The sequence below is a fragment of the Ostreococcus lucimarinus genome, chromosome 11 (genome assembly GCF_000092065.1).
Source record: "Ostreococcus lucimarinus CCE9901 chromosome 11, complete sequence".
NCBI lineage: Eukaryota > Viridiplantae > Chlorophyta > Mamiellophyceae > Mamiellales > Bathycoccaceae > Ostreococcus > Ostreococcus sp. 'lucimarinus'.
The window spans coordinates 270,560-292,729 of record NC_009365.1 but is presented as its reverse complement, the minus strand read 5'-3'; the positions used below and the strand labels follow the sequence as shown (position 1 = coordinate 292,729).

The 22,170-nt window shown below is 62.6% G+C and overlaps 13 protein-coding genes across 13 annotated transcripts; 4 read left to right on the top strand and 9 right to left on the bottom strand.

The window, feature by feature from the left end:
• Positions 1-7: 7 nt before the first annotated feature.
• On the top strand, positions 8-508 carry OSTLU_93445 (predicted protein; the record flags this gene model as incomplete). The annotated part of the gene is made up of 1 exon (XM_001420430.1): positions 8-508. The coding sequence occupies one exon, from the start codon at positions 8-10 to the stop codon at positions 506-508; it is 501 nt and encodes a 166-aa protein (XP_001420467.1).
• Positions 509-1,027: 519 nt separating this feature from the next.
• On the bottom strand, positions 1,028-3,880 carry OSTLU_26474 (predicted protein; the record flags this gene model as incomplete). The annotated part of the gene is made up of 1 exon (XM_001420263.1): positions 1,028-3,880. The coding sequence occupies one exon, from the start codon at positions 3,878-3,880 to the stop codon at positions 1,028-1,030; it is 2,853 nt and encodes a 950-aa protein (XP_001420300.1).
• A 194-nt stretch (positions 3,881-4,074) lies between these two features.
• On the top strand, positions 4,075-5,520 carry OSTLU_25231 (predicted protein; the record flags this gene model as incomplete). The annotated part of the gene is made up of 1 exon (XM_001420429.1): positions 4,075-5,520. A coding segment is annotated over exon 1 (1,200 nt), but the record flags the coding sequence as incomplete, so codon positions are not given.
• Positions 5,521-5,611: 91 nt separating this feature from the next.
• On the top strand, positions 5,612-7,024 carry OSTLU_17319 (predicted protein; the record flags this gene model as incomplete). The annotated part of the gene is made up of 2 exons (XM_001420428.1): positions 5,612-6,244; positions 6,290-7,024. The coding sequence occupies 2 exons, from the start codon at positions 5,612-5,614 to the stop codon at positions 7,022-7,024; spliced, it is 1,368 nt and encodes a 455-aa protein (XP_001420465.1).
• A 143-nt stretch (positions 7,025-7,167) lies between these two features.
• Positions 7,168-7,350, bottom strand: OSTLU_26472 (predicted protein; the record flags this gene model as incomplete). Its single annotated transcript, XM_001420262.1, has 1 exon — positions 7,168-7,350. One exon carries the CDS (start codon positions 7,348-7,350, stop codon positions 7,168-7,170), a length of 183 nt encoding a protein of 60 aa, XP_001420299.1.
• Positions 7,351-7,732: 382 nt separating this feature from the next.
• Positions 7,733-8,146, bottom strand: MRPS9 (Putative mitochondrial ribosomal protein S9; the record flags this gene model as incomplete). Its single annotated transcript, XM_001420261.1, has 1 exon — positions 7,733-8,146. One exon carries the CDS (start codon positions 8,144-8,146, stop codon positions 7,733-7,735), a length of 414 nt encoding a protein of 137 aa, XP_001420298.1.
• A 739-nt stretch (positions 8,147-8,885) lies between these two features.
• Positions 8,886-10,301, bottom strand: OSTLU_43938 (predicted protein; the record flags this gene model as incomplete). The annotated part of the gene is made up of 1 exon (XM_001420260.1): positions 8,886-10,301. The coding sequence occupies one exon, from the start codon at positions 10,299-10,301 to the stop codon at positions 8,886-8,888; it is 1,416 nt and encodes a 471-aa protein (XP_001420297.1).
• Positions 10,302-10,698: 397 nt separating this feature from the next.
• On the bottom strand, positions 10,699-11,469 carry OSTLU_26469 (predicted protein; the record flags this gene model as incomplete). The annotated part of the gene is made up of 1 exon (XM_001420259.1): positions 10,699-11,469. One exon carries the CDS (start codon positions 11,467-11,469, stop codon positions 10,699-10,701), a length of 771 nt encoding a protein of 256 aa, XP_001420296.1.
• Positions 11,470-11,631: 162 nt separating this feature from the next.
• Positions 11,632-12,225, bottom strand: OSTLU_26468 (predicted protein; the record flags this gene model as incomplete). Its single annotated transcript, XM_001420258.1, has 1 exon — positions 11,632-12,225. One exon carries the CDS (start codon positions 12,223-12,225, stop codon positions 11,632-11,634), a length of 594 nt encoding a protein of 197 aa, XP_001420295.1.
• Positions 12,226-12,582: 357 nt separating this feature from the next.
• On the bottom strand, positions 12,583-13,944 carry OSTLU_3307 (predicted protein; the record flags this gene model as incomplete). Its single annotated transcript, XM_001420257.1, has 3 exons — positions 12,583-13,035; positions 13,183-13,767; positions 13,864-13,944. Coding segments are annotated over 3 exons (1,119 nt in total), but the record flags the coding sequence as incomplete, so codon positions are not given.
• Positions 13,945-14,180: 236 nt separating this feature from the next.
• OSTLU_26466 (predicted protein) lies at positions 14,181-15,788 on the bottom strand (the record flags this gene model as incomplete). Its single annotated transcript, XM_001420256.1, has 1 exon — positions 14,181-15,788. The coding sequence occupies one exon, from the start codon at positions 15,786-15,788 to the stop codon at positions 14,181-14,183; it is 1,608 nt and encodes a 535-aa protein (XP_001420293.1).
• A 603-nt stretch (positions 15,789-16,391) lies between these two features.
• On the top strand, positions 16,392-17,561 carry OSTLU_93442 (predicted protein; the record flags this gene model as incomplete). The annotated part of the gene is made up of 1 exon (XM_001420427.1): positions 16,392-17,561. The coding sequence occupies one exon, from the start codon at positions 16,392-16,394 to the stop codon at positions 17,559-17,561; it is 1,170 nt and encodes a 389-aa protein (XP_001420464.1).
• An 84-nt stretch (positions 17,562-17,645) lies between these two features.
• On the bottom strand, positions 17,646-21,731 carry SDG3527 (predicted protein; the record flags this gene model as incomplete). Its single annotated transcript, XM_001420255.1, has 1 exon — positions 17,646-21,731. The coding sequence occupies one exon, from the start codon at positions 21,729-21,731 to the stop codon at positions 17,646-17,648; it is 4,086 nt and encodes a 1,361-aa protein (XP_001420292.1).
• Between the last annotated feature and the right edge of the window lie 439 nt (positions 21,732-22,170).

Here is a 22,170-nt window from a genome sequence, read left to right as displayed (position 1 = left end):
CTCGACCATGGCCATGGACATCATGGACACGCCCGAGCCGATGGCGACCCCGGTCCCGACGAGTCCCGTCAGGGCGAGGATGGACAGCGAGACGTATACCGATTGCGTGCCGGGCATTCTTCTTCTGTGTGTTCGTAGTCTACATCAGGCGCGACGATCGATCGCGTCAGTCGTTCGCTCGCTCGCTCCCGCCTTCGCTCCCGCCTTCGCTCCCATCTTTATCTCGCCCTCGAATCCTCGTCGCGTTCGATCGACGCGCGCGCGCCTCGTCGATCGTTTCGCGCGCGTCCTCGCGCGCGCGTTCGACGTCGACGAAAACGTATCGCCGAACCCGCGCGCGCGCGACCGCGACGAGGATTCGCGTCGCGTCGCGCCGCGTCGCGTCGCGCATCCACCGCGCGACGCGACCGACCCCTCGCGCGAATCCCGCGGTGTCGCCCGATGTCGTCCTTCTCGCGCGCGCGCGCGAATCCCGCACCTGAACTGCGATGAAACGATGAAACGATAAAACTGCGTGCGTTTTATCGACCGTACGAGGGCGGAACGCGCTCGAGAGGTGTGGTGGGGGTGAGAGATCCGTGCGGAGTGTGCGGCGCGCGCGAACGTGGACCGCGAATTCGCGCGCGACGCGTCGCGCGTCGACGCGCCCGTAACACATGTGCGATCCCCGCGAGAGGGCGCATTAATTGGAGTTTATCGCTCATTTAGTCATATCATATGGACTTAAATGTGTCTTTAATATGTATGGCTCGGTAGCACAATGGTAGTGCGTCAGACTCCAGTGATTCGAGAGTCTCCTCGCGAACGCGAGGACGCCGTTGAAGTTATCTGAAGGTTGCGGGTTCGACTCCTGCCTGGGTCACGACTTCTCTTTTGGCGAGCAAAAGTTTTTTTACGAGCTGCGCACAAGAAAAAGCACTGCCTTGCTTGCATCGCACCACTCCGCGTCGTCTTCGAAGGCGACGATGTTTCATTTTTATCACAAGAAAACGCACACGGCTACGCGATCGGCGTCGAAATCGTCTCGTCATCGGAGCCAGGTCACCACCTTTACCAGTCGCTCGCTGGACGCGGCAGAGATGCTATTCAAACTCTCGTGAAACGCGTGGAAACGCTCGAGGGTGTCGGCCAACGGCTTGAGACGCGAAGTGCCTTGCGGCTTTTCGGGAAACGTCGACGTGACTTCGGCGCGCAACGCGGCGTCGTCTTCGATCAAAAACGCGAGCAACAATCCGCAGTACGCCTGTAAGATCAAATCGTCGCCGTTGGTTTTCGACGAGTAAGATTTAATCATGTCCGCCGTGAGATGTTGCGCCTCCTCGGCCGTCTCTTTTTCGCCCTCGTCTTCGTCTTCGTCGGCGCCGCCCGACTGCAGGTACAACATCGTGAGCGCTTCGACGAAGGACGCGCCTCGAGACGAGTCGCCCGGTAAGCGCACCATTGCGTTGCGCAGGACATCTGCCGTCGTCGCATCTGCTTCGACGATGTTGACGAGCAACACCAGCGCGGCATTCAAGAGTGACGATCCGGAATCATCCGTCGGCGTTCGGGTGCGCTTGCGCTCCTTCGCGTCGCGAAGCGTGAATCCTTCAATCGATAACGCCAACCAGGGAATTAAACTCGCGATGACGAGTAATCCACGACTATCTTCCCCAACGACGGCGTCACAACCCTCCTTATTCTCGTTCGTCACGTTCGTCAGCGTGCACAACGCGGATTTCAACGCGCCGACGGCGACGCGGTGGTCGACGGCGATGGCGGCGTTGTAACGAATCTCGATGCCTTGCACGACGTCTCCTTTCTTCGCGCCTACGACCGACGCCGTCGTCGCCGCCGCAAGCGTCGGAAGCGCCTCCACGAGTGCTCGACACGCCGTTCGCGCGTTGTGCGATCCACCCTTCACGGGGGTGCGCACGTTATCCGCCAACCACTGAATCGCTGCCGCGTTGTCTCGCGTCGCGGCTGTTTGCATCAACCCGATCGGTACAGGAGACGAAAGCGGGGTTAAACCATCGTTGTCGTCGTAGGATGTTCCAGCGACGCGCACCGCGCCGGGCGTGCTCGGCGGGGTCATCGTGATTCCACCCGGGATGCGTGATTTGACGGGCGAAGGCGACGGGATATCAATCGCCGCCGTCGTCGTCGCGGATTCAACCCCTCTCCCATCGCCACGCGACGAGTTCAGACCGTCTTCCGGCGCCAGGCGCGTCGTGGACACGGCGAGCAAGTCGAGAGGGCGCACATCGGCGTTCGTGTCGTCTCTCTTCGATCCGCCAAGCGCCGAGGTCGAAATCACCGCGCACGCGGCTGGCGATTCAAAGCTCACACACTCGAGCACACGCGACGCGCGGAACAGACGCGCGATCACGCGCGCGGCACTCTGTTCGTACTCCTCGATCGTGGACTCGTCGTCAACGCTATCGTTCGTCGATGCCGACGCCGACGCGACGAAACACGCGCCGCCGAATTTGCTCAACGTCGTCGTGGCTTGCGCGACGAGTTCACACGTCGCGAGCACCGCGCCTTGATTCGCCAAAATCGTTCGGAAGCTATTTTCAACGTCACCCGCGCCCGGACCCGATCCCGAGGCGAGCACGGCGTCCTGCTCACCCTTGAGCGTTTGATGCGCGACGAGGAGCGCGAGCGTCGGCGCGTCCTTGGCCTCGTTCGGCAAAAACTTCAACGCCTTCAACGCCGAGCGAACCGTGTTGGCGGTTTTCAAGTACAGCGCGTCATCGCTCGAACTCGCTGGACGGAGCAAAGCGCGAATCGCGTTCGCCGACTTGACGCTGCGCATCGCGTCCGTCGCGGGCGCCCGCAAATCGCTCGCGGCGAGATACAACAGCGCCGCGGCGCCAAACTTCAACGCATTGGGCGCGTGCGGCGCCATCGCGGCGTCTTGCGCAGCCTTGATGATCTTCATCGGTATGCCGTACGACGCCAACAGCCTGCGCGTGCGCTGATTACCCATCAAATTGGCCAAGACGCCGACGCACCGCATCTTCTCCTTGACGTCCCTCACGGTGGACAACCCCGACACCGCGTAGTTGGCCTCATCGATGTCCGCCAACTGCGCGCCCGATTGCGGCACCAGACCGTGGTCGTCGTCGCCTTCGCCGTCGTCGAACCCTCCCTCGTCGCCGTCTTCTTCCCCGGCGAACTCCTTGAGCGACACCTTCTTCTTCTTCGCGGGCGGCGGCGCCGACGCCGCGGCGGACGTCGACGCCCGGATTCGCCCCGTCGTCGACGCCTTCGCGCGCGCCGACGGCGCCGGCATCACCGCATGCGTCTCGACCACCGCCGCCGGCGCCTCCACGACGCGCTTCTTCGGCCGCGCCAGCGTCTTCACCTCGCGTTTCGCGCGCTTATCGCCCGTCGCCGCGACTTCGTCAAACAAATCCTCCGCCGGCCTCGCGCACTCCCCGACGTCGTCGTCCACGACCATCACGTCGTCATCACCGCCGTCCCGCGCGGTCTTTTCCCTCGCTCTCTCGCGTCCCGCCTTCGCCTTCGCCGGCTTCTTCGCGTTCGCCTTCGCCTTCGCCCTCGGCTCGTCGAACGCGTCCTCTTCCTCTTCCTCCGCCGTCGCCGTCGCCGTCGCCGTCGTCGCCGTCGTCGCCGTCATCGTCGTCCCCGCCTTCTCCCGTCGCACCTTCTCGAACACGCTCACCCCCCGACCGATCCTTCGCGCGTCGCCGCGTCTCGCGTCGTCGTCGTCGTCGTCGTCGTCCTCCGCCAGCGTCTCCCCGTCGATGTCCTCGAACAGCGCCCGCGCGCGCGCCCCGAACGCGAACGGATCGTCATCGCACACCGCCGCCGCCGTTCGCGCGCCCAGATCGTCCGTCGCGCGCGCCGTCGCCGCGCATCTGTTTCCGCGCATCTTTTAAATCTTCCGACGCGTCGTTCGGCGCCGCCGCGTCGCGCGCGCGTCGTCCCGCGACGTCGCGCGCGCGCGGTCCGACGTCGAGTCGACGCGCGGCTTCGCCGGCGCGCGCGCGTCGCGATGTGACGCCGCGCGCGTGTTTTCGCGAATCTTTACGATTCGAATCGATTCACCGCGGCCGCACACGCCGACGCGCGCGTCGTCGCGGACGCGGCGCGTAGGCACGGGCGCGACGGCGGGGCGCGACGCGGCGCCGCGAGTCCGCGTGCGCGCGAGACGGCGACGCGACGAAGAGATTCATTCGTTCATTCACGCATTCGCACGCGACGACGACGACGACGACGACGACGACGACGACGGGACGAAGGACGACGCGAACGACGCGACGCGCGAAAACGCGACGGTTTTCGCGCGCGGGGCGTCGCGACGGCGCGGATGCGCGACGCGGGACGGGGCCGGGACGGCGACGACGCGAGCCGACGCGATAAGGCGCGCGCGGCGGCGACGACGACGACGACGACGACGCGCGAGACGGACGTCGAGCGAAGAAGCGGCGCGGTGAAGGGCGAACGAACGGACGCGGGGTTGGGTCGCGAGCGCGCGCGGGCGACGAGCCAGGGCGCGGCGGGGCAGGATGGGGTGTTCAACGTGGACGCGCTGCGCGCGGCGGTGGATAGGCACCATCGACACTTTTCGAGCGAGGTGGAGCGGGCGTGGAGAGAGAGTAATTTTAGCTTTGGTTTCGGACGAGGGAGCGCGGGAGGAGAGTTCGCGCGAGAGAGCGGGGACGAGGGGGACGACGCGCGCGCGCACAGGGCGGGGAGGAAGAAGACGCTGAGCATAAGCGCGTTCAGGGAGATGGCGAGGCGAGCGAGCCAAGACTCGTTGGCCAAGCTGGACGACGCCAAATTCATGGAACGGTTTGAAAAGTTGCGCAGGCCGAGACGAAGCGCGGGAGGAGACGGGCGCAGGACGTCGGAGAGCAAGCGAGACGAGCGAAAGAGTCGACCGACGTCGACGCAGGACTTGCAGGCGTTGATCGCGAAGAATATACCCAAGGCGCCGGCGATTCCAAAGTGGGGCGAGGAGTGGGACGTGTTCAAGGCGATCGGTACGAATTTCAACCAAGACGACGGGGCGCTGGCGAAGACACCGCAGCGACCCAATCGCACGCTGAACCGTCGGCGCGCGCAATCGGAGACCGTGGTCGACCGATCGCCGGGGACGTCGCCGCGAAAGTCGCCGAAGGAGGCGCCCGAAACGGCGCGTTCGCCTCGCGAGATGTCGCGCAGCTCGTCCACGGATGCGCTCACGGCGATGGGCGATGGCGACGCCGATCACGGCGCGCGCGCGCTTTCTGAGACGTCGAGTCCGCGCGAGGGCGGTGCGAACGTGCTCGAGAGCTTGAAGAAGGAAATCACGAAGAAGAAGGACGAGCTCGCCTCGCGACTTCCTCGCCCGCCGAGCCTGCCGAAGCTCACGACGGACTTGCAAAACGCCGTGCGACGATTCGCGGGTCAACCGGAGGAAATCGTGGTGAAATCGCCGTACGATGCGAGCCTGTCGAGCCCCGGGGTCGTGCTCAAGCGAGCAGAGAGCAAGGAGCTCGCGGCTGAGCTAGAAGCGAGCGAGGCGTTGAAGAAGGCGTCTCGCGGCAAAGACGCCCCGCGTTCGGTGAGAGAGCCCGGACGCTCGGTCGCCATCGTCACGACCGCTACGTTGCCGTGGATGACCGGGACGGCGGTGAATCCATTGCTTCGCGCCGCGTACCTGGCTCGACGAGGAATTCACGACGTCACGCTCGTCATTCCTTTTCTGGCGCCTAACGAGCAAAAGCTCGTGCACCCCGGAATGATTTTCAACACTCCGGAGGAACAGGGCGAGTACGTCAACAAGTGGGTCGAAGAACGTTGCGGATTTAAGCCGCAAATGAAGCTGTCGTTCTACCCGGGGAGATACGCGACGGACAAGTACAGCATCATTCCGGTTGGCGATTTGACGTCGTACATTCCGGGCGATCGCGAATCAGACATAGCGGTGTTGGAGGAGCCCGAACATCTCAACTGGTACCACTCCGGCGAACGATGGACGGACAAGTTCAAGCACGTCGTGGGCATCGTGCACACAAACTACCTGGACTACGTGCGACTCGAAGAGAATGGCGAAATCAAGGAGAAGGCTTTGAAGTTTGTGAACAACGTCGTCTCGTCGGTGCATTGCCACAAGGTGATCAAGCTCTCTGATGCGGTGCAAGAGTTTCCAAAGAGTACGACGATGAACGTGCACGGCGTTTCGCCGATCTTCCTAGACGTCGGCGCGAAGAAGGCGATCGAGGCGACGAAAGAGAAAGACGTCGAGATGGTAAAGGGGCCGCTCGCGTCCATCGGGAGCGCGTCGACGAAAAAGAAGAGAAGTAAAAAACCCGTGTTCACGAAAGGAGCGTACTTTCTCGGCAAGGTTGTGTGGGGAAAGGGCTACAAAGAGCTTCTCGACCGCGTCTCAGAGCACAACGTGAGTGAAGACGGACGCGAGTGCCCGCTAGAGCTCGACGTGTTTGGCAACGGCGACGACTTCGCCGAAGTCAAATCCAACGCCGAAAAGATGAAGCTGCCACTGCATTTCCACGGCCGCAAAGACCACGCCGCGTCGGACATTCATGACTACAAAGTCTTCGTCAACCCATCGCTTTCCGATGTCGTCGCCACGACGACCGCGGAGGCGTTGGCGATGGGCAAGTTTGTCGTGTGCGCCAAGCACCCGAGTAACGAGTTCTTCTCCACCTTCCCCAACTGCCTCGTGTATAACACCCCGCAAGAGTTCACCAAGTGCGTGAAGCAAGCGCTTACGTCCGAACCTGCGCCTCTGAGCGCGCAGGACTCGTACAGGCTGTCTTGGGAAGCCGCGACGGATCGATTCCTAGACGCCGCCGAGTTGAGCCCGCGAGACGTCAACCCGTCTCTCGGCGACAAAGCTAAGGAAACGTTCGCGCACGCCATGCACACCACAATGAACAAAATTGAGCCCATTCGTCGCGCCACGGGCGCTGGCAACAATACGCTCAAAGCTCCGGAAAAACTCGATGCGTCGTGGGTCCCGGAACCTTGGGATTCGTCCGCGCGAGACTCCAATCGCAAATCGTAACGCGCGAACGCTTCCGCCGCATGCATGTATTGATCACGCACACAACCTGTACTTCATCGCCGTGCGTTCGTCGACTCTCGCGCGTTCGAAATCAAGTCGTTACTGTACTGTTATTACAAAATCCGTCCCGCGGAAGAACCTAATCATTCGCCTCGCGCCGTCGTCTCGCCGAGCCCTCCCCCGTACTTCATCTCGTACTCCCGTTTCATCGCCACCCCCGCTCGCCACCGCGCCAATCGTTTCTCCTGCCTCTCGATCGCGTTCCTTCGTTCGTTCTCCTTGTGCGTCTTCGCGTTCGACCGTCGAAACGCCTCGCGCTGCTTCATGCGTTTGATGTGATTCTTCCGCTTCGTCGGTCCTTCGCGCGCGTTCGTCCGCGAAGCGTCGTCCGCGTTCGTCGCGGCGACGTCCACGGGGTCCACGCCGAACGCCTGCTCGTCCGTGACGCCGTACGCGCGATGCGTCGCGCGCGACGCGGCGATGAAGTCGCGCACACCGAGCGAACGATCGACGGCGCGCGGCGACGCGCGGGCGCGCGCGAGCGGCGCGGACGCCGCGGACGAGGACGCGGTGAGCGCGGTGAGCGCGCGAGCGAGCGCGCGGGCCGAGGCGCGGGCGACCGTCATGCGCGCGTCGATGTGCGGCGCGCGGGCGGGACGCGCCGGCGAACGTCGCTTCTCTAAATTGTACTACATCGGTCGCGACGCGCTAACGCTTGACCCAGGCGAACGATTTGCGCGCCTTGGCCTTGCCCGGTTTCTTGCGCTCGACGATGCGCGGATCGCGCTTCAGGTACCCCGCGGCTTTCAACGCCGGTCGAAACGCCGGGTCGTAGTTTTGCAGCGCGACGGAGACGCCGTGACGAACCGCCTGCGCCTGGCCGGAGATCCCACCGCCCCTGACGTCGACGACGGCGGTGAATAAACCTAACGTATCGCTCACGAAAAACGGCGCGATCATGTCCGCACGCGCGGCGGGAGAGGAGAAGTACTCGTCGTAGGGCTTGCCGTTGACCTTGTGTTCGCCCGAGCCCGGGGCGAGCCACACGCGCGCGACGGCTGTTTTACGCTTCCCGGTGCCGTAACTCCTTCCCGCGACGTCACGAATGGGAACTCGAACCATGGATTCGTGATCACCGCCTCGCTCGTCCCCGTCCTCGTCCTCGCCCTCGCTCGAGTCTCGCGCGAAGTCGTCGTCGTCGTCGTCGTTCGCCGCGCTCGCCTCCGCGCCCGCCAACACTTCCTCGAACGTCGGCATCCCCGATCCCTCGACGTACGCGCCTTCGACGTACGTCGACAACAGCGCGTCCAATTTCGCTTCTTCGTCGGCGTTCAAGGTGTCGCGCTCGCGTTCCGTCCACGTTTTCGGCGCGACGCCGTAGAGCGTCCCCTCCGTCGGCGCCAACCGCCGTCTCGCGTCCTCCACCGCCTCCACGCGCTCGAACTCCATGTCTTCCAGCGTCAACGGCACGGTCTGGCGTTTGTTTCGCTTCTCGATCGACGCCGAGGCGTGGAACGCGCGCCAGGCGCCGGTGAAACCGCGCGCGAGAGAGCGATCGCGCGAGGTTTCGAGCGCGTTCGGGACGCGCGCGCGCGGTGCGAACGCGCTGGCGCTCGTCGAGGTCTCGGCGAACGACGCGCTCGACGCGCGCGCGCGCGCGAGGGCGTCGCGCGCGAGTCGGGCGGCGCGACGCATGTGAACGGTGGCCGCGCTGCGCGAAGTGCGGCGATGACGTCGGCGAGGCGAACGATGCGCCGCGAACGCGCGAAACGGTGCGACGCGCGCGCTGGCGCGCGTGTGAAATGGAAATAGATTATAGATATCGACATTGTGCAACACGCTAAGGTTCATGGACGCGCGCTCACAGAACGCGGCGCTTGTAGCGGATTTTGCATTGGCCCGCGGTGGGACCGACGACCATGCCGGTGTAATCGGGTTCGGGAACTTTTCCAACCATTTCGAACTCAAAGTTTCGCAAAAGGATGGACCAAATGGTTTTGATTTGCATGTACGCAAAGGTTTCCCCCATGCAACCGTGACGTCCGCCGCCGAAACCGATGAAGGAGGCGAACTGGGCCTTGTCTTCGGGGTTCGGTTCGCGGAATCGTTCAGGCTTGTACTCGTTCGGGTCGCTGTAGACATTGTCCAAGCGGTGCGAGAACGCGGGAGAGGTGGCGACGATGTGGCCCTTGGGGACGGTGTACTTCTTACCCGTAGAGGTTTCGACCTCGAACGGCACTTGCGCCATGCGAAGGAGCATGATGAGAGGCGGGTGCATTCGAAGCGCCTCCTTCACAGCAAAATGCAACTCATCCATTTTCGCTAAGATGTCGAAATCCAAATCCTTGCCGTGCTTCTTCATGATATCCTTTTGCTCCTTTTCGAGCGCAGGCATCACGCGCTCCTTGTTCGCGATGGCCAGCAAACCAGTCCACGTGGACGTGATCGAGGACGTGTGTTGACCGGCGAAGAGCACGGCAATCAACATACCGAGGACTTGGTCGTTCGTGAGCCTGCTACCATCCTTGTACCGGGCGTCGATGAACGTTTGTAAGACATCCGGTTCACTCGCGCCGCTCTCGCGACGAGCTTGGATAACTTTGTCGAAAATCTTGGCCAAGTTTTTGCGCGCCGCGTCTCGCTTGCGGTGCGCCTCGATCGGCGCGTACGGGAAAAATACCGACAACGGCACCATACCCTTATCCAAATCGTGCACCAGATCGGTAACTTCAGAGTAGAGCGTCTCGCGAATCTCTCTTCCGAGCAAGCATCTGGAAGCCGTGAGTACGATCAACTCCGAGAGTTGCTCGAGCAAATCCACCTCGCCTGCGTCTCCCCACTTGCTGAAGAAATCCTCCGCCTCCTTCACCATCATCCCCACGTACATCCTCAATCGGTTACTCTTGAGACTATCCGCGAAAAATCTAAACTGTTCCGCACGAGTCGTGTGATCTACATCGAACACCACGCCCTTACCGAACGTCGGCACGTTGAACTCGTACACCTCCTTTTGCGACATCTCCGTATCCTTCGCCTTGAAAAAAAACTCGCTCACCTTGGGCCCGATCAGAAACGTGATCCGCTTGTGAAACACCGGCACGGTAAACACCTCACCGTACTTCGGCGTCGCCTCGCGCATGAGTTTCATCGGTCCCGCCAAAAAGGCCAACATGCCGCCCCACACCGGCGCCACGTCGATCACCGGCGGCGACTTTCGTCCCTTCAGCGGTCCGTGCGAGAGCTGATCGAGCAAGAAGATGAAAATAACCACCGTCATTAGCACAGCGGGGACGGTGAAGTGCGCCGGCGACGTCTTGAGCGCGTGCACGACTTCGTGAAAGAGCGCCATGGCGATTCCAGTCGTCTTTGAATTCGTCAAAGATCGGCGTCGATTACGCCGTCGCGCGCGCGATCGAGCGGTCGAGAGCGCGTTTCGAGGGCGTACGCTCGGCGTTCGAGCGTTCGGTGGCGGTGCGCGTCGACGGGCGTCGCACAGTGGGGCGGTGCGTCGGCGAGACGATCTATCCACTCCGCGCGGGGTTTGCGCCGACGGCGGGAACGGCTCGGAATCGTATCACACATCGCGGCGTACATGTCGCACGGCTCGGACTCGCATCAAACATTGCGGCGTAAATGTCGCGAAGCGAAGCCCCTGGCGAGGCCGCGCGCGGCGCTCACGCCGCGGGCTGCGCGGAATCGTCGCCGCGCGCCGGCACGGTATCGCTGAGTTTGTCCTCGAACGCCGCGCGATGCACGTTGAAGTGCCCGAGCGCGTCGTAGGCTTCGACGACGGACATCATCATCGAACCGCCCGCGTTGACGACGCAGATCGTGAACCTTGGATTCTTGAGATCGACTTTGTACCCTTCGTCTGGAACGTGCGAGCCGACAAAGCGATTCACGTCCGTGCTCGAGAAATGTCTCATCGGCGAGTGTTCTTCGTAGTGAATGCCGAAAGTAACGGGCTCCGAGTCGCCGCCTCGCTCTGGAAAGTGCTTCGACAGAACGTCTCGCGCGAGCGCGTCTAGTTCGAGCTCGCTCGAGCTTTTCTCAACCGCAACGATCCGCGCGACGTGCGTCGGTTGCTTCCAATCCGCGCCCTTTCGACACTCCTCCACGATGGCTTTCGCGCACATGTAGACGTTCGCGTCGTTGTCGTCCGGCCGAAGCGCCACGAACGCGCACGCGTCGCAACCGGGGATCCACATCGCCTCGGCGCGTTCGTACGGCTTTTCCCCGTCGATGCGATGGGCGTCGTACGCCACTTTGAACCAGTAATCGTTCAGAATGTTTGAAGCTTCAATGGCGGCTTGGACCACCGAATCCTGTCCTTTGCTCACCGCCGTGACGAAGAAACCTTTGAGCCAGGAGGGAAGCGGCGCCGTGGGTTGAACGTAGGACAAATCCTCGCTCAGGCGTACGGTTCGCGAGTGCTCGACGGACATGGGAACGCGTGGGCGCGCGCGCGCGTGAGAGTGAGGTGTGCTTTCCTCGTCCTCGTCGTCGTCTCGCGCGTCGGCGAGGCGAATCGGCGTTTGCGAATCGGCGTCGTAATAATACAGCAGTCGGTTGTGCGCGCGGCGCGCTAATGTCACATCGTTCATCGCTCACCGCCGTCCTAACGCGAGCGCGAGCTTGACCTTGACCCCGTACGGCAGGCCGAGCTTGTCGAAATCCCCGTCGCGCATCGCCCGCAGCGCGATCAAATCGATCTCCTCTCGCGCGAATGCCGCCTCGTACGAAGACAGATTCAATCGTCGCAACAGCGCGTTCACGCGCGCGTCTCCCCGCCCCTTCGCGTTGGCGACACCTTTTCTCCCCGATTTCCCCGATAACGCGTTTCTCAAATCTCCAGACGTTCGCGTCGCTTTCGCTTTCGCGTTCGCCGCGGCGCCGTCGTCGCGCCGCGGCAACCGGCGCCGCAAATCCCCGGGACCGACGTCACCCTTCGCGCGCGTCCGCGCGTCGCCCGTCGTCGTCGCCCGTTCGATCGTTCGCCTTAAGTCTTTCGCCGCGCTTTTCGTCGTCTTCGCGCCGTCGCCGAGTCTGTCGCGCACGGGAATGCGATTTTCATCGCGGAATTTCGTCGCGCGCGCGAGGCGAACCTTCAACGTTTTGACGCCGCGCGGCGTCGACGCGCGCGAACGGTCGGTCGCGGCGCGATCGACGCGTCCGTTCGCGGACGCGCGCTTCGACGGCATCGCGTCGGCGCGACGTGCGTTCGCGCCCGACGAGATGTGCAGTTGACGTCGGCGCCGTCGACGGCGGCGTCGACGGCGCGCGGAGGTTGACGCGAGTCCGACGCTGCGTGCGTGGCTAAAGACTGTGTGGCTAAAAACTAGACTATGATGCCTAACGAGGGTTCGCGCGCGTCAACGCGCGCGGGGTGTGTGGATTGAACGGTATCCCAAACCGCGCGGCGCCGAGCGCGAGCGATTGGGATCCGCCACGGCGGACGGGCGCCCGTACGCGTCCGCGGCGCCATCCGCGTCGTCGTCGTCGCTCCACGCATCGCCGTCGATGTCGCCCGAGTGCTTTGACGACGCTGACGCGCTCACGGGGGCCCAGACGAGGACGTTGGCGTCTTTGCCGCAGGTGAAGAGTTTGGCGTCGCCGCCATCCTTGTAGGCGCACGCGACGACGTCGTCGAGATGGCCTTTGAGCTCTGCGTCGAGGGTGCCGGTGTGCGTGCGATAGACGCGCACGCGTGTGTCGGTGCAAGGGACGTACAGACGCTCGCCGTCGGCCGTGATTGCGATTTGGCACGCGCTCGCCGTCGGCGCGGCACCGGCGGAGTCGTACGGCGTGTACGTGTTCAATCCATTGGATAAATCCCAGCGACGAATGCGACCGTCGGCGCCGGTGGAAACTATGAACATCCCGCACGGCGTGGTTCTCAAGCCGCTCACTTGTCCGTCGTGCGCGGGAGCGGGAATAGACGAGTAACCGTCACCCGCGGGGAACAGACGCGATCGCGAGGCGTCATCGCGTTCGTCGCGACCTCTCGCGCTCTTGTTCCCACGAAATCCCACGCCCCAGCCTCCCCACCCACCGTTGCGTCCGCGCTTTGAGCTCGAACTCGCACCACCGTCGTTCGAGCGCCCCCAACTCGACGACGAGCACCGTCGAGCGGCGTCCGCGCGTAAGTGGTCGGGCACGGAATCCGCCATCTTTCTGGACGCCGGTTTCGGCCCAGCCTCAATAGTTCCGCTCGTGCTCGCGCCGGCGTACATCGCATCCTTGATGGCGTCCACACGCGCGCTAGGTTGTGTATTGTGCCTGTCCAAAATCATGTACGCCCCCGCGCTTCGAATATCCCACAACCGAACGTCGCCCTCGGCGCCGCCCGTGGCCAACGCGTGCTCGTTCGATCGTAACCACTCGATCGCGTGCACGCTTCCACGATGCCCCGAAAGCGTGTGCGCGATCGCATTCGACGCCGGATCCCACAATCGCACGACGTTATCGTCCGAACCAATCGCGACGAGCGAGTGCGTCGTCGCCGCGTCGCTCAGCGCCAACGTTCGACACTTCGTCGGCAGCTCGACGTCGCACGCCGAGCGCAAGCTATTCGCATCCCAACACTTCACCGTCTTGTCGTACGACCCAGAGAAAAACATCCCCGTATCACTCGGCAACCATCGCACGCACGAGGTCGCGTAGGTGTGTCCGATCTCCTCGCTCGTCGCCGCCGCCCCGCTCGCCGTCCCGCTCGCCGTCCCGCTCGCGCCCGCGCGATTCGCCTCGCGCGCGCCGCCGCCTTCGATGACGCACACGAGCTCGGGCGTCGACCGCGCTCTCGAGCAGTCATCATCGCGCGCTCGAGCGCCCTCGACGACGGCTTCGGTGTCGTACGCGCGCACGCTGCCGTCGATTCCACCGACGAGGAGGTACCGACGCTCGCACGCGTCGAGGTCGACGCACGTCGGCGCGCACGCGCTGTCGATGCGCTCGACGAGCTCGAGCGGTCGAAGCGTTCGCTCGCGCTCGACGGCGGCGCGAAAGGCGAGCGGGGTGCGGATGCCGGCGTTGCGCGCGCGCGTGAGCGCGAGCATCGCTGCGAGCACTGCGGACGACGCGGCGCGAACCGACGGTTGGGGATCGAAAGGTCGTTAAAGAATGCTTATCATGATACGTAAACTAGTGAGGTACGTAATTACGATGGCTTGCCGCCGACCGCGGTCCAGGACTTGAACGCGTGTACGTGAGTGCAAATCGATTCCACGACTTCGGCGTTGCCGGCGTCGCCGACGAGCAAACCGTGCACCTTTAATCCCATCTCTTCCTTTGCCTCGTTGAGATTGGCGATCAAGGTTTCGTCGGGAGGTTTGATTTCCCCGTCGGTGACGAGCAATATATCAGCGTTGCTCCATTCGGCCTCGTTTAACCGAGCGAGCGCGCGATTGAATGGCTCGTCGACGTCGGTGCCGCCGTGGAAGCTACCGCTGAGAAATTCCAACAAACCGTAGAGACCGGCGGCGTTGAGCTTGAGCTCGAGCTCTTGGCAATCTCCTGGGCCACTAAAAGAATATAAATAACACGCGCGCTGCTGCGAGCGACTTTGCCGCATGCACTCGAGAACCATGGCTTTGGCGACGGTCTCGCGAGCGCCCATCATCGACCCCGAGGTGTCCAGGCACACGATGATTGGCCCGCACTCCGCCGCGGGGCGCGTCTCGAAGCCCTCTACAGTCACCGCGGGTTCTTCCGACCACCCCACGCGCTCATACGACAGCAAAGTGCGCTCGGCGCGACGCGCAAAGTGCAAAAGACGCGCTTGCGGGAGACTCGACGCGAGTAGCACCATCTCGCTCGGCATCATGCGGGACAAATCGTCCGAGCGGCACAAACCGGATGTTTGTTCGGGCTCCATCGGACTTCGCACGAGACCTATGGGGAATCCTTGGCGCTCTCTTTGTCGCGGCGCGCGACGCAAAGGTCCGCGACCACTGCCTCGGCCCAAACTGCGCACCATGTCGCGCAACTCTTTCAAGTCTTGCAGCTTTTTGCGAAGCGAATCGAGCTCCTTCCACCCAGTCTGCTGCCACAGACCTCGCGTGAGGTCGAAGCCTTCCGGGCCGTCGGCGAGGTCGTCTAAATCTAATCCTTCGAATGCCTTGGCCGCCTTGTCGAGCTTATCCATCGCCGGTTCCCACTGCTCTTTGAACTCCTCCATGAGCCGCGAGACGATCTCCTTATTCTTCTCCTTCGCCCGCTCCATCGCCTCGTTCGCGCCGTCGTCGCCATCCATCCCCACGTCGAATTCGTCGACGTTATCGCTCCCGTCGGTTTCTTCCCCCGCGCCGCCTCGCCCTCCCGCCTGACTCCGCGCCTCGCCCTCCCCCTCCTCTTCGTCGCTCTCGCCCGCGCCGCTTCCTCGCGCGTCTCCCTCTCCCTCTCCATCGTTCGCCGTCTCCGAATCCCGCGGCTCCGTCGGCGGCAACTCCGGCGTCGCGTCTTCGTCCTCTCGATCGCGTTCGTACACGTACAAAATATCCAACACATTCTTCATCAACGTGTCCAGCACCGGCGGAAACCGTCGCGTGAACCTGGCCATGTCTAAATCCCCCAGCGCCTCGATCAGCGCCGTCCTGAACGTCTCGTCCTCCGGCCACTCGAGCGACGCGTCCGGCAGCAGCCCTCGCGCGAGGGCGTCCCTCCACGCCCGCACGCCCGCCGCGCCTCGTCGCAGCCCCTCCGCGCTGGCGCCCGCGCTTCGCAGCCGGAGCAACAGCGGCAGGACGTCCGCGTCGACGTCGCGCATGACGTCGCCGCCGTCCGCCGTCGCCGCGATCGCGCGCGCGTTGGCGAGCGCGCGCCGACGCGCGTCCGCCTCGGCGTCGTCGCTGTCGAGCAGCGATCGCCGCTCGACGAGCGCGTGCGCCGCGACGGCGTCGTCGTCGTCGTCCGAGACGTCCGAGACGTCCGAGACGCGCGCGCGCGATCGCGTCGCGCGTCGCCGACGCCGACGCGGACGCGCGCGATCGACGCGCGCGACGGACGACGCGCGCGCGATCGCGCGCGGCGTCGTCGCGACGCGCGCCATCGCGGCGCGAAAGCGGCGCGGCGCGGTGCGACGCGCGATCGCGGCGTCCGAGACGGCCGAGACGGCCGAGACGGCCGAGACGCGATTCGAGCGAAAGCGAACGACGGACGGCGACGCGCGACGGACGGCGACGCGCGACGCGCGACGATGACGCCGACGAAACGTCGAGCGCGCGCGACGGACGGCGCGCGCGACGCGTCGAAACGCGCGAAAGCGGCGGCGGGAACGGACGACGCGACGGCGGGCGACGCAGAGGCGAAGGAAAACGCGCGCGACGGCGCGGGCGCGGGCGCGGGCGCGGCGCGGGCGAGGGCGACGACGATGGACGATCTGACGTACGATGGGGAGATCGTCGTCGCGAGCACGGCGAGGGAGCTGGAGGAGGCGATGGCGCGGATCGAGGCGTTCGACGCGCGCGCGGGGACGACGGCGACGACGAAGCACTGCGGATTCGACATGGAGTGGAAGGTGTCGTTTAAGCGGGGCGCGGGGGAGAGCAAGACGTCGCTGGTGCAGATCGCGGTGGCGAACGAGGATTTGAGCGAAAAATTGGTGGTGCTGGCGCGGATTCACACCGCGGGGTTGACGCGGCGATTCAAACGATGGACGCGAGACGGCGCGCGGGGGAAGACGGGCTTCAACGTCAGGGGCGACGCGAGAAAGTTGGTGCGGGATTATGGGTTAGAACCGTCGAGGGTGATCGAGTTGAGCGTTTTGGCGAAAGAACGGTTCGAGGGTGGGTGTCCGAGCGCGCCGTCGTGGTCGTTGGCGAGGTTGTGCGAACACGTGCTCGGGAAGACGTTGCCCAAGGACAAGACGCGAATGTCGAATTGGGAGCGCGAAGAGTTGAATGAGAGTCAGATCAAGTACGCCGCCATGGATGCGTGGGCGTCGCTGCTAGTGTATCGCGCGCTGATGAAACGAGACGTGGTGGAATCGTTCGGGGGTGAGCCGTACGAGTGCGATCCGCTGCCCGAACCCGTCGAGTCGTCGGACGAGGAAGTTGAAGACGAGGACGAGGACGAGGACGAGGACGAAGACGAGGCGAACGCGTTCGTCGACGACGAAGAAGACGACGAAGAGCCGACCGATGTCGTCTTTGACGATGCTGTCGATAAAGGCGAGTTATCCGCTCAAAGCGCGCGCGCGGGCGAAATAGAGCTCACGGATACCGAACGCGAGGTGTACGCGAAGCACATAGCGGGCGCGTCATTGGACGACATCGCGACGACCACGGATACAGACAGGATCGTCGTATTTTCGACGTTATTATCCGCGATGCGCAAGGGTTGCGCATTCTATTTCAAGTTGTTGTGTATTCCCGAGCACCTGACATTGTTCTTCGACGATCACGTCATGCTCAACGGCGCGTTGCCCAAGGCGAATGATTTTGTGGAGTACGCCAAAATCGACGACGAACGAAGTTGTAAGCTCATGCTTATCGCGTTAACGGTGAAACTCGCGCGCGAGCGCGAGCAGCAGCAGTGTTAGAATTGGCGAGTAGTCGTGTGAAATATTACAAAGAATTCTAGGCAAAATCGACGACGAAAGAAGTTGTAAGCTCATGCTTATCGCTTAGCCCGTGTTCGTTTTCAACCACGCCAAGCATTTAGCCGGAATCGATCGCTGGCCCTTCATCCAAGCATCTAAAACCGGCGAACCGATCAGTTTTTGCGAGTTTGCGACCCCCCACGGCCCGCTTGATTGCGGCCATGGCTCCTCGGGCCAGCTCTGCAAGTGCGCCAGCCAGGTTTCATGCTCGCGATCACTCGACCTCGCGAGAGGCTGTCCGGGACGACTGGAATAACAGCACGCGATATCTGGCATGCTCAAGTTACCCCTACGATTCGCGGTGATGTACTGCGTCGGGTCGGCCATCTCTTGCTTGTGCCACTGCAGCATCGTCGCCGCAGAAAATCCCGGGCGATACGTTTTCTCCACTCTGGCGACGATTTTATCGCCACCGCCACCCGCACCAACGCCCCACGCGTTGACTTCGTCTTCGCGCACCGCGACCTTGTCACTCTTATAAACTTGATGCTCTGGTGCCGAAGAGGGCTGCCAGAACCGATTGGTCTCGGCGTATAAGTGAATAAGTCCCGCAGCGAGGTCGTGGCGCGCGCCATCGGTTTGCTTGAGCTTTTTTAGTTCATCACGAAGCCAAAGTAATGACTCTTTACGCGTCATCTTGCCTTTGCGGACTTCCACGGCGACACTTTCCACCATACTAGTCCACTTGATGAACTTATCCGCGTCGTTTTTGCGCTCGTGCGGGCCCATGGCGCGAATGAGACCACAGACGATGGACTTTTCGAAATTCTCCGGACCAGACCCCCAAAAATGCGCGGCGATCTCGGCTTCGGTGAGCGTAACGTACGGTGGTGCGGACTTTTCAAACACATCCATGCACTCGTACACGCTTTTCTGCGGACCATCATCGCGCGCCCGCGTCAAAAGTCGACGCAATTTACTCAGCATGATGGCGACGCACTGCGTTCGGTTTTCCCGCATCGCAAGCGCATCAATCTTGGCAAACTTTTCGGTGTAAGAAAACTCAGCTTGCGGGTTCTTCTCCAACAGCTTTGCATGCTCTTTCTTCGCCGCCGCGAGGATGTGCTTGGGAAGTTCGTTGAGCTCGGTATCCATGTACACCGCTACATCACCCACAAACTGAAGCAACCATCCCGGGCAGTTTCTGAGTAAACCTTTCCCAGGATAGAATCCGACCGCCGCCAGAGATCGCTCTTGTTTCGAAGTTAGCGGATCCGCCGCCTTATCGATCGCCTTGAACGACATCACTTGTCGATCGATAAGCTTATGCTTGCTCTCCAAAACTTGCGAGTGGTGGTCTTCGCCAACAAAGTTCAAATACGAACCTCGACACATGCGAGCGCCACACAAGCAAAACGCCATCTCGACCTCCTTCATGTTATCCGTACAGCTGTGATAGTTGTACGCTAACTCTTCGCCAGGTGCAATGTCTCGAGTTGTGATGAAATGAATCTCATACTTGCCATTAATGGCCTTCAAGTTGACTTCGACGTTTGGATCACAGGTGTGCGAAAGCCGCCCGGCATAGTTGTTCTCGTGCATCGCGTCGCAAAAGAGCACCGAGTAACCCTCTGCGTCGCCTCCCGGGCGCTCGATTTGCATGTTGTAAAACTCCGGAGGGCCGCGATCGCGAAGGCCGCGTGCCTTTTGCACCTGACGGATGGCATCTTGCTTCTCGGCCCACGCCCAGGGTGGATAGATCTCACCAAGAAAGTCGATGAGAAACTCACCCTTTTTAATCGGTTGGTTGCACACGACGCCAAATCCTTTTCTGTGCACGTAATAATATTCTGGCGTCTCGATCGCCGCCGCAGCGAGTTTCCATAAAGCCTTTGAAAACGCTAAACTCTTAGCGTCCGCCTTACGTTCAAGCTTTACCGCGAGATCTTCAGCGGCAACCGCCAAGTTTTGCGTCGCCAAAGTATCGGGAGTCATCGCTCCGTAGCTTTCGTTCACTTGCGCGAGAAGTTGCTTGTAAAGTCCCCATACATCGTCTTCAGAGTAATCGGGCAGCACGCGCTTGAGTGTTTCTGTTGCGTCGCGACCGGTAACGAAATCAACACCGTAGGTTTCTTGCTCGATGACTTCTGTGACGAGCTTTTTACGTTCCGCCTTGACACCGAGCGACGGCCACCACCCGGGAGGGGTTCCGTCGTCGACGTGCGCCGTCTTCATCTTTGACTTTTTGTCGAAAGGGTGATTAGCCGCGAGCGTCACTGAGCGTTCTATTTGGCACTCCTTCTCATCTTTGCGGTCGACGTACTCTGTAATCACGGTAAACTGCGTTCGCAGCGCGGTCCCGTCAAAATTCTTCTTCTCCGCCTTGGCTACGCCCGCCGTCTTCAACACTGTCAACGACGCCTGCTTCCACGCCTTACATACCGATGCGAATCGCCCGAGTTCTTTTGCACCTTCTTCACGTCGCTCATTCGCGGTCAAAGCCTTCGGCTTTTCCTTTTCCTCACCTTCAGTCTTGACTTTAACTTCGCCGACGGCGCTGCCGTCCAAAATGAAACCGAAAATGGTCATCAAATTACGAAGCGACAGTTGGTTAATCGGTCCAGGAAGGATCGCCTCTTCGAGCTCCATAATGAAACTCTTCACCTTTGGCTTCTTCGGTTTGCCTCCACCACCGCCGCCTTTCGCGTCGGCGACTTTCAAGCCGACACGATCGAACCAGCGGCCAATGAACATTTGCGGATTCGGCCCATTCATATGAACCTTGACGGACGCTTTATACTTTCTCGTCGATGCCTTACCGCAGTGCGCCTCCCAAACTGATCCCCCGAATAAACGACCGTCACCATCGCCGCTCACCGACGCACACATGTGTTCTGGTTGCTCGCAGTGGCATCTAAACAGGTTCCGACGCGGAAGGTAGACTCCCGCGTGCCCGTTGCACGAAACAGCCACTTGCACAGGAATGGTGTTCGGCGTCACAAGCGGCGCCATCGGACGCGGTATCCCGGGTACCCACATGGGCGAGTCTTCCGGTCCATCGTCGATCGATATTCTAGTGGTCTCGGCGGTTCCTGGCGCCGGCGCCGCGACTGGTACCGCGGCGGGCGGCTCCGCCTCGGGCGGCGTTGTGTCCTGCACCGGCACCGTGACGCGAATCAAACCTTCGGGCAACTTCGCCCCTCGCGGTGCGAAGTGCGCATAGTGCTCTTGTAATTGCTTCTGGTGCAAAATCATTCGCCTCTCTTGATCGACTTTAAACTTGTCAACGTCTTCGTCGCTCATCTCCTGAGGCGTTTTGCACGTCGAATGCTCCTTGTCTTCGTTCATGCAGCACACCCAACGATCTCGCACCGACATCCCCTCTACCGCTGCATGCTTCACCTTACGCCACTTCCCACACCCCTCCGCTTCGCACTGCACCCACGCGAACTCATCGAACGGACCAGGATGCGGCGGCGCCTTTGAACCGAGTCCGCCGACGCCGTTATTCCCGTGACGCTTCCCATTCTTTCCATTCTTCCCCCGCTTCGCCAGCGTCACGTACGTCCCGTCCTCCTGAAGTTCGATCTCTCCAATATCGTGCCTTCGCTCCAACTCCAACAACCTCTTCCGTTTCTGATACATCCTCCCTCGCTCGTTCGAGATGTCCCGCTTGCACCTCTCCCGCGCCTCCGCGTCCGCCGCGACGCTCTCATCCAAAATGCTATCCACCTCATCGTCGCCGACCTCCTGCGCCATCTCGCATCGATTAAATCTCCCGTCTCGGCCGTCTTTGCAGTAAAACTTCGCGTCGCCCGCGAGCGCGTCGCCCATCGCGCGCGGCGCTCGCCGCCACTTGCCGCAGCCCGCGGCGTCGCACTGCAAAAAGCACTCCCTCGCCGCCCCCGCGCCGCGTTCGGGCACCGCCGGCATCGCCTTCCACGCCGCATCGATATCACGCACGATTCCAAGCGCCGTCTCGCGCCTTCTTTCGATCTCTTCGCTCAGCGACGCGCGTTTGATCGCGCCGATCGTCTGTTCGGTGGCTCGAATCGATTGCAAGATGATTTCCTGCTGTCTGCTCGTGTGTTTCAGCGTCGCGCGGTCGCGCAGCGCGCGTCCGGACGCGCCGCACGCGCGCTCCGTCCCCTCCGCGCCCGGCGCGGGCATCGTCGCGCGCCGCGCGCGCGTCGCGGTGTGATGACGCGATCGCGGCTTTGACCGGCACAGCGCGACGACGCGCGCGGCGCGACGATGCGCGCGTTCGCGAGCGCGACGACGCGGCGATGGTGCGCGCGCGAGTGCGCGCGCGCGCGCGGACGCCGCGCGGGCGCGCAGGACGGCGCGGCGGCGCCGCGCGATGGGCGCTGGGCGTTGACTCGGCGCGCGCGCGGCGCGCGAACGACGCGAACGACGCGCGCGCGCGCGCGATTCGAGCGCGGCGTCGCGCGCGGCGTCGCGCGGACGACGTCGGTGGAGGCGGACGACGGCGGCGCGGGCGGCGGGGACGCGGGCGAGACGATCGACGTGTGGTGCTACGACGCGCGCGCGGGGACGCGAGGCGACGACGCGAGCGAGAACGAGCTCGCGCGACGCGCCGAAGCGTTGG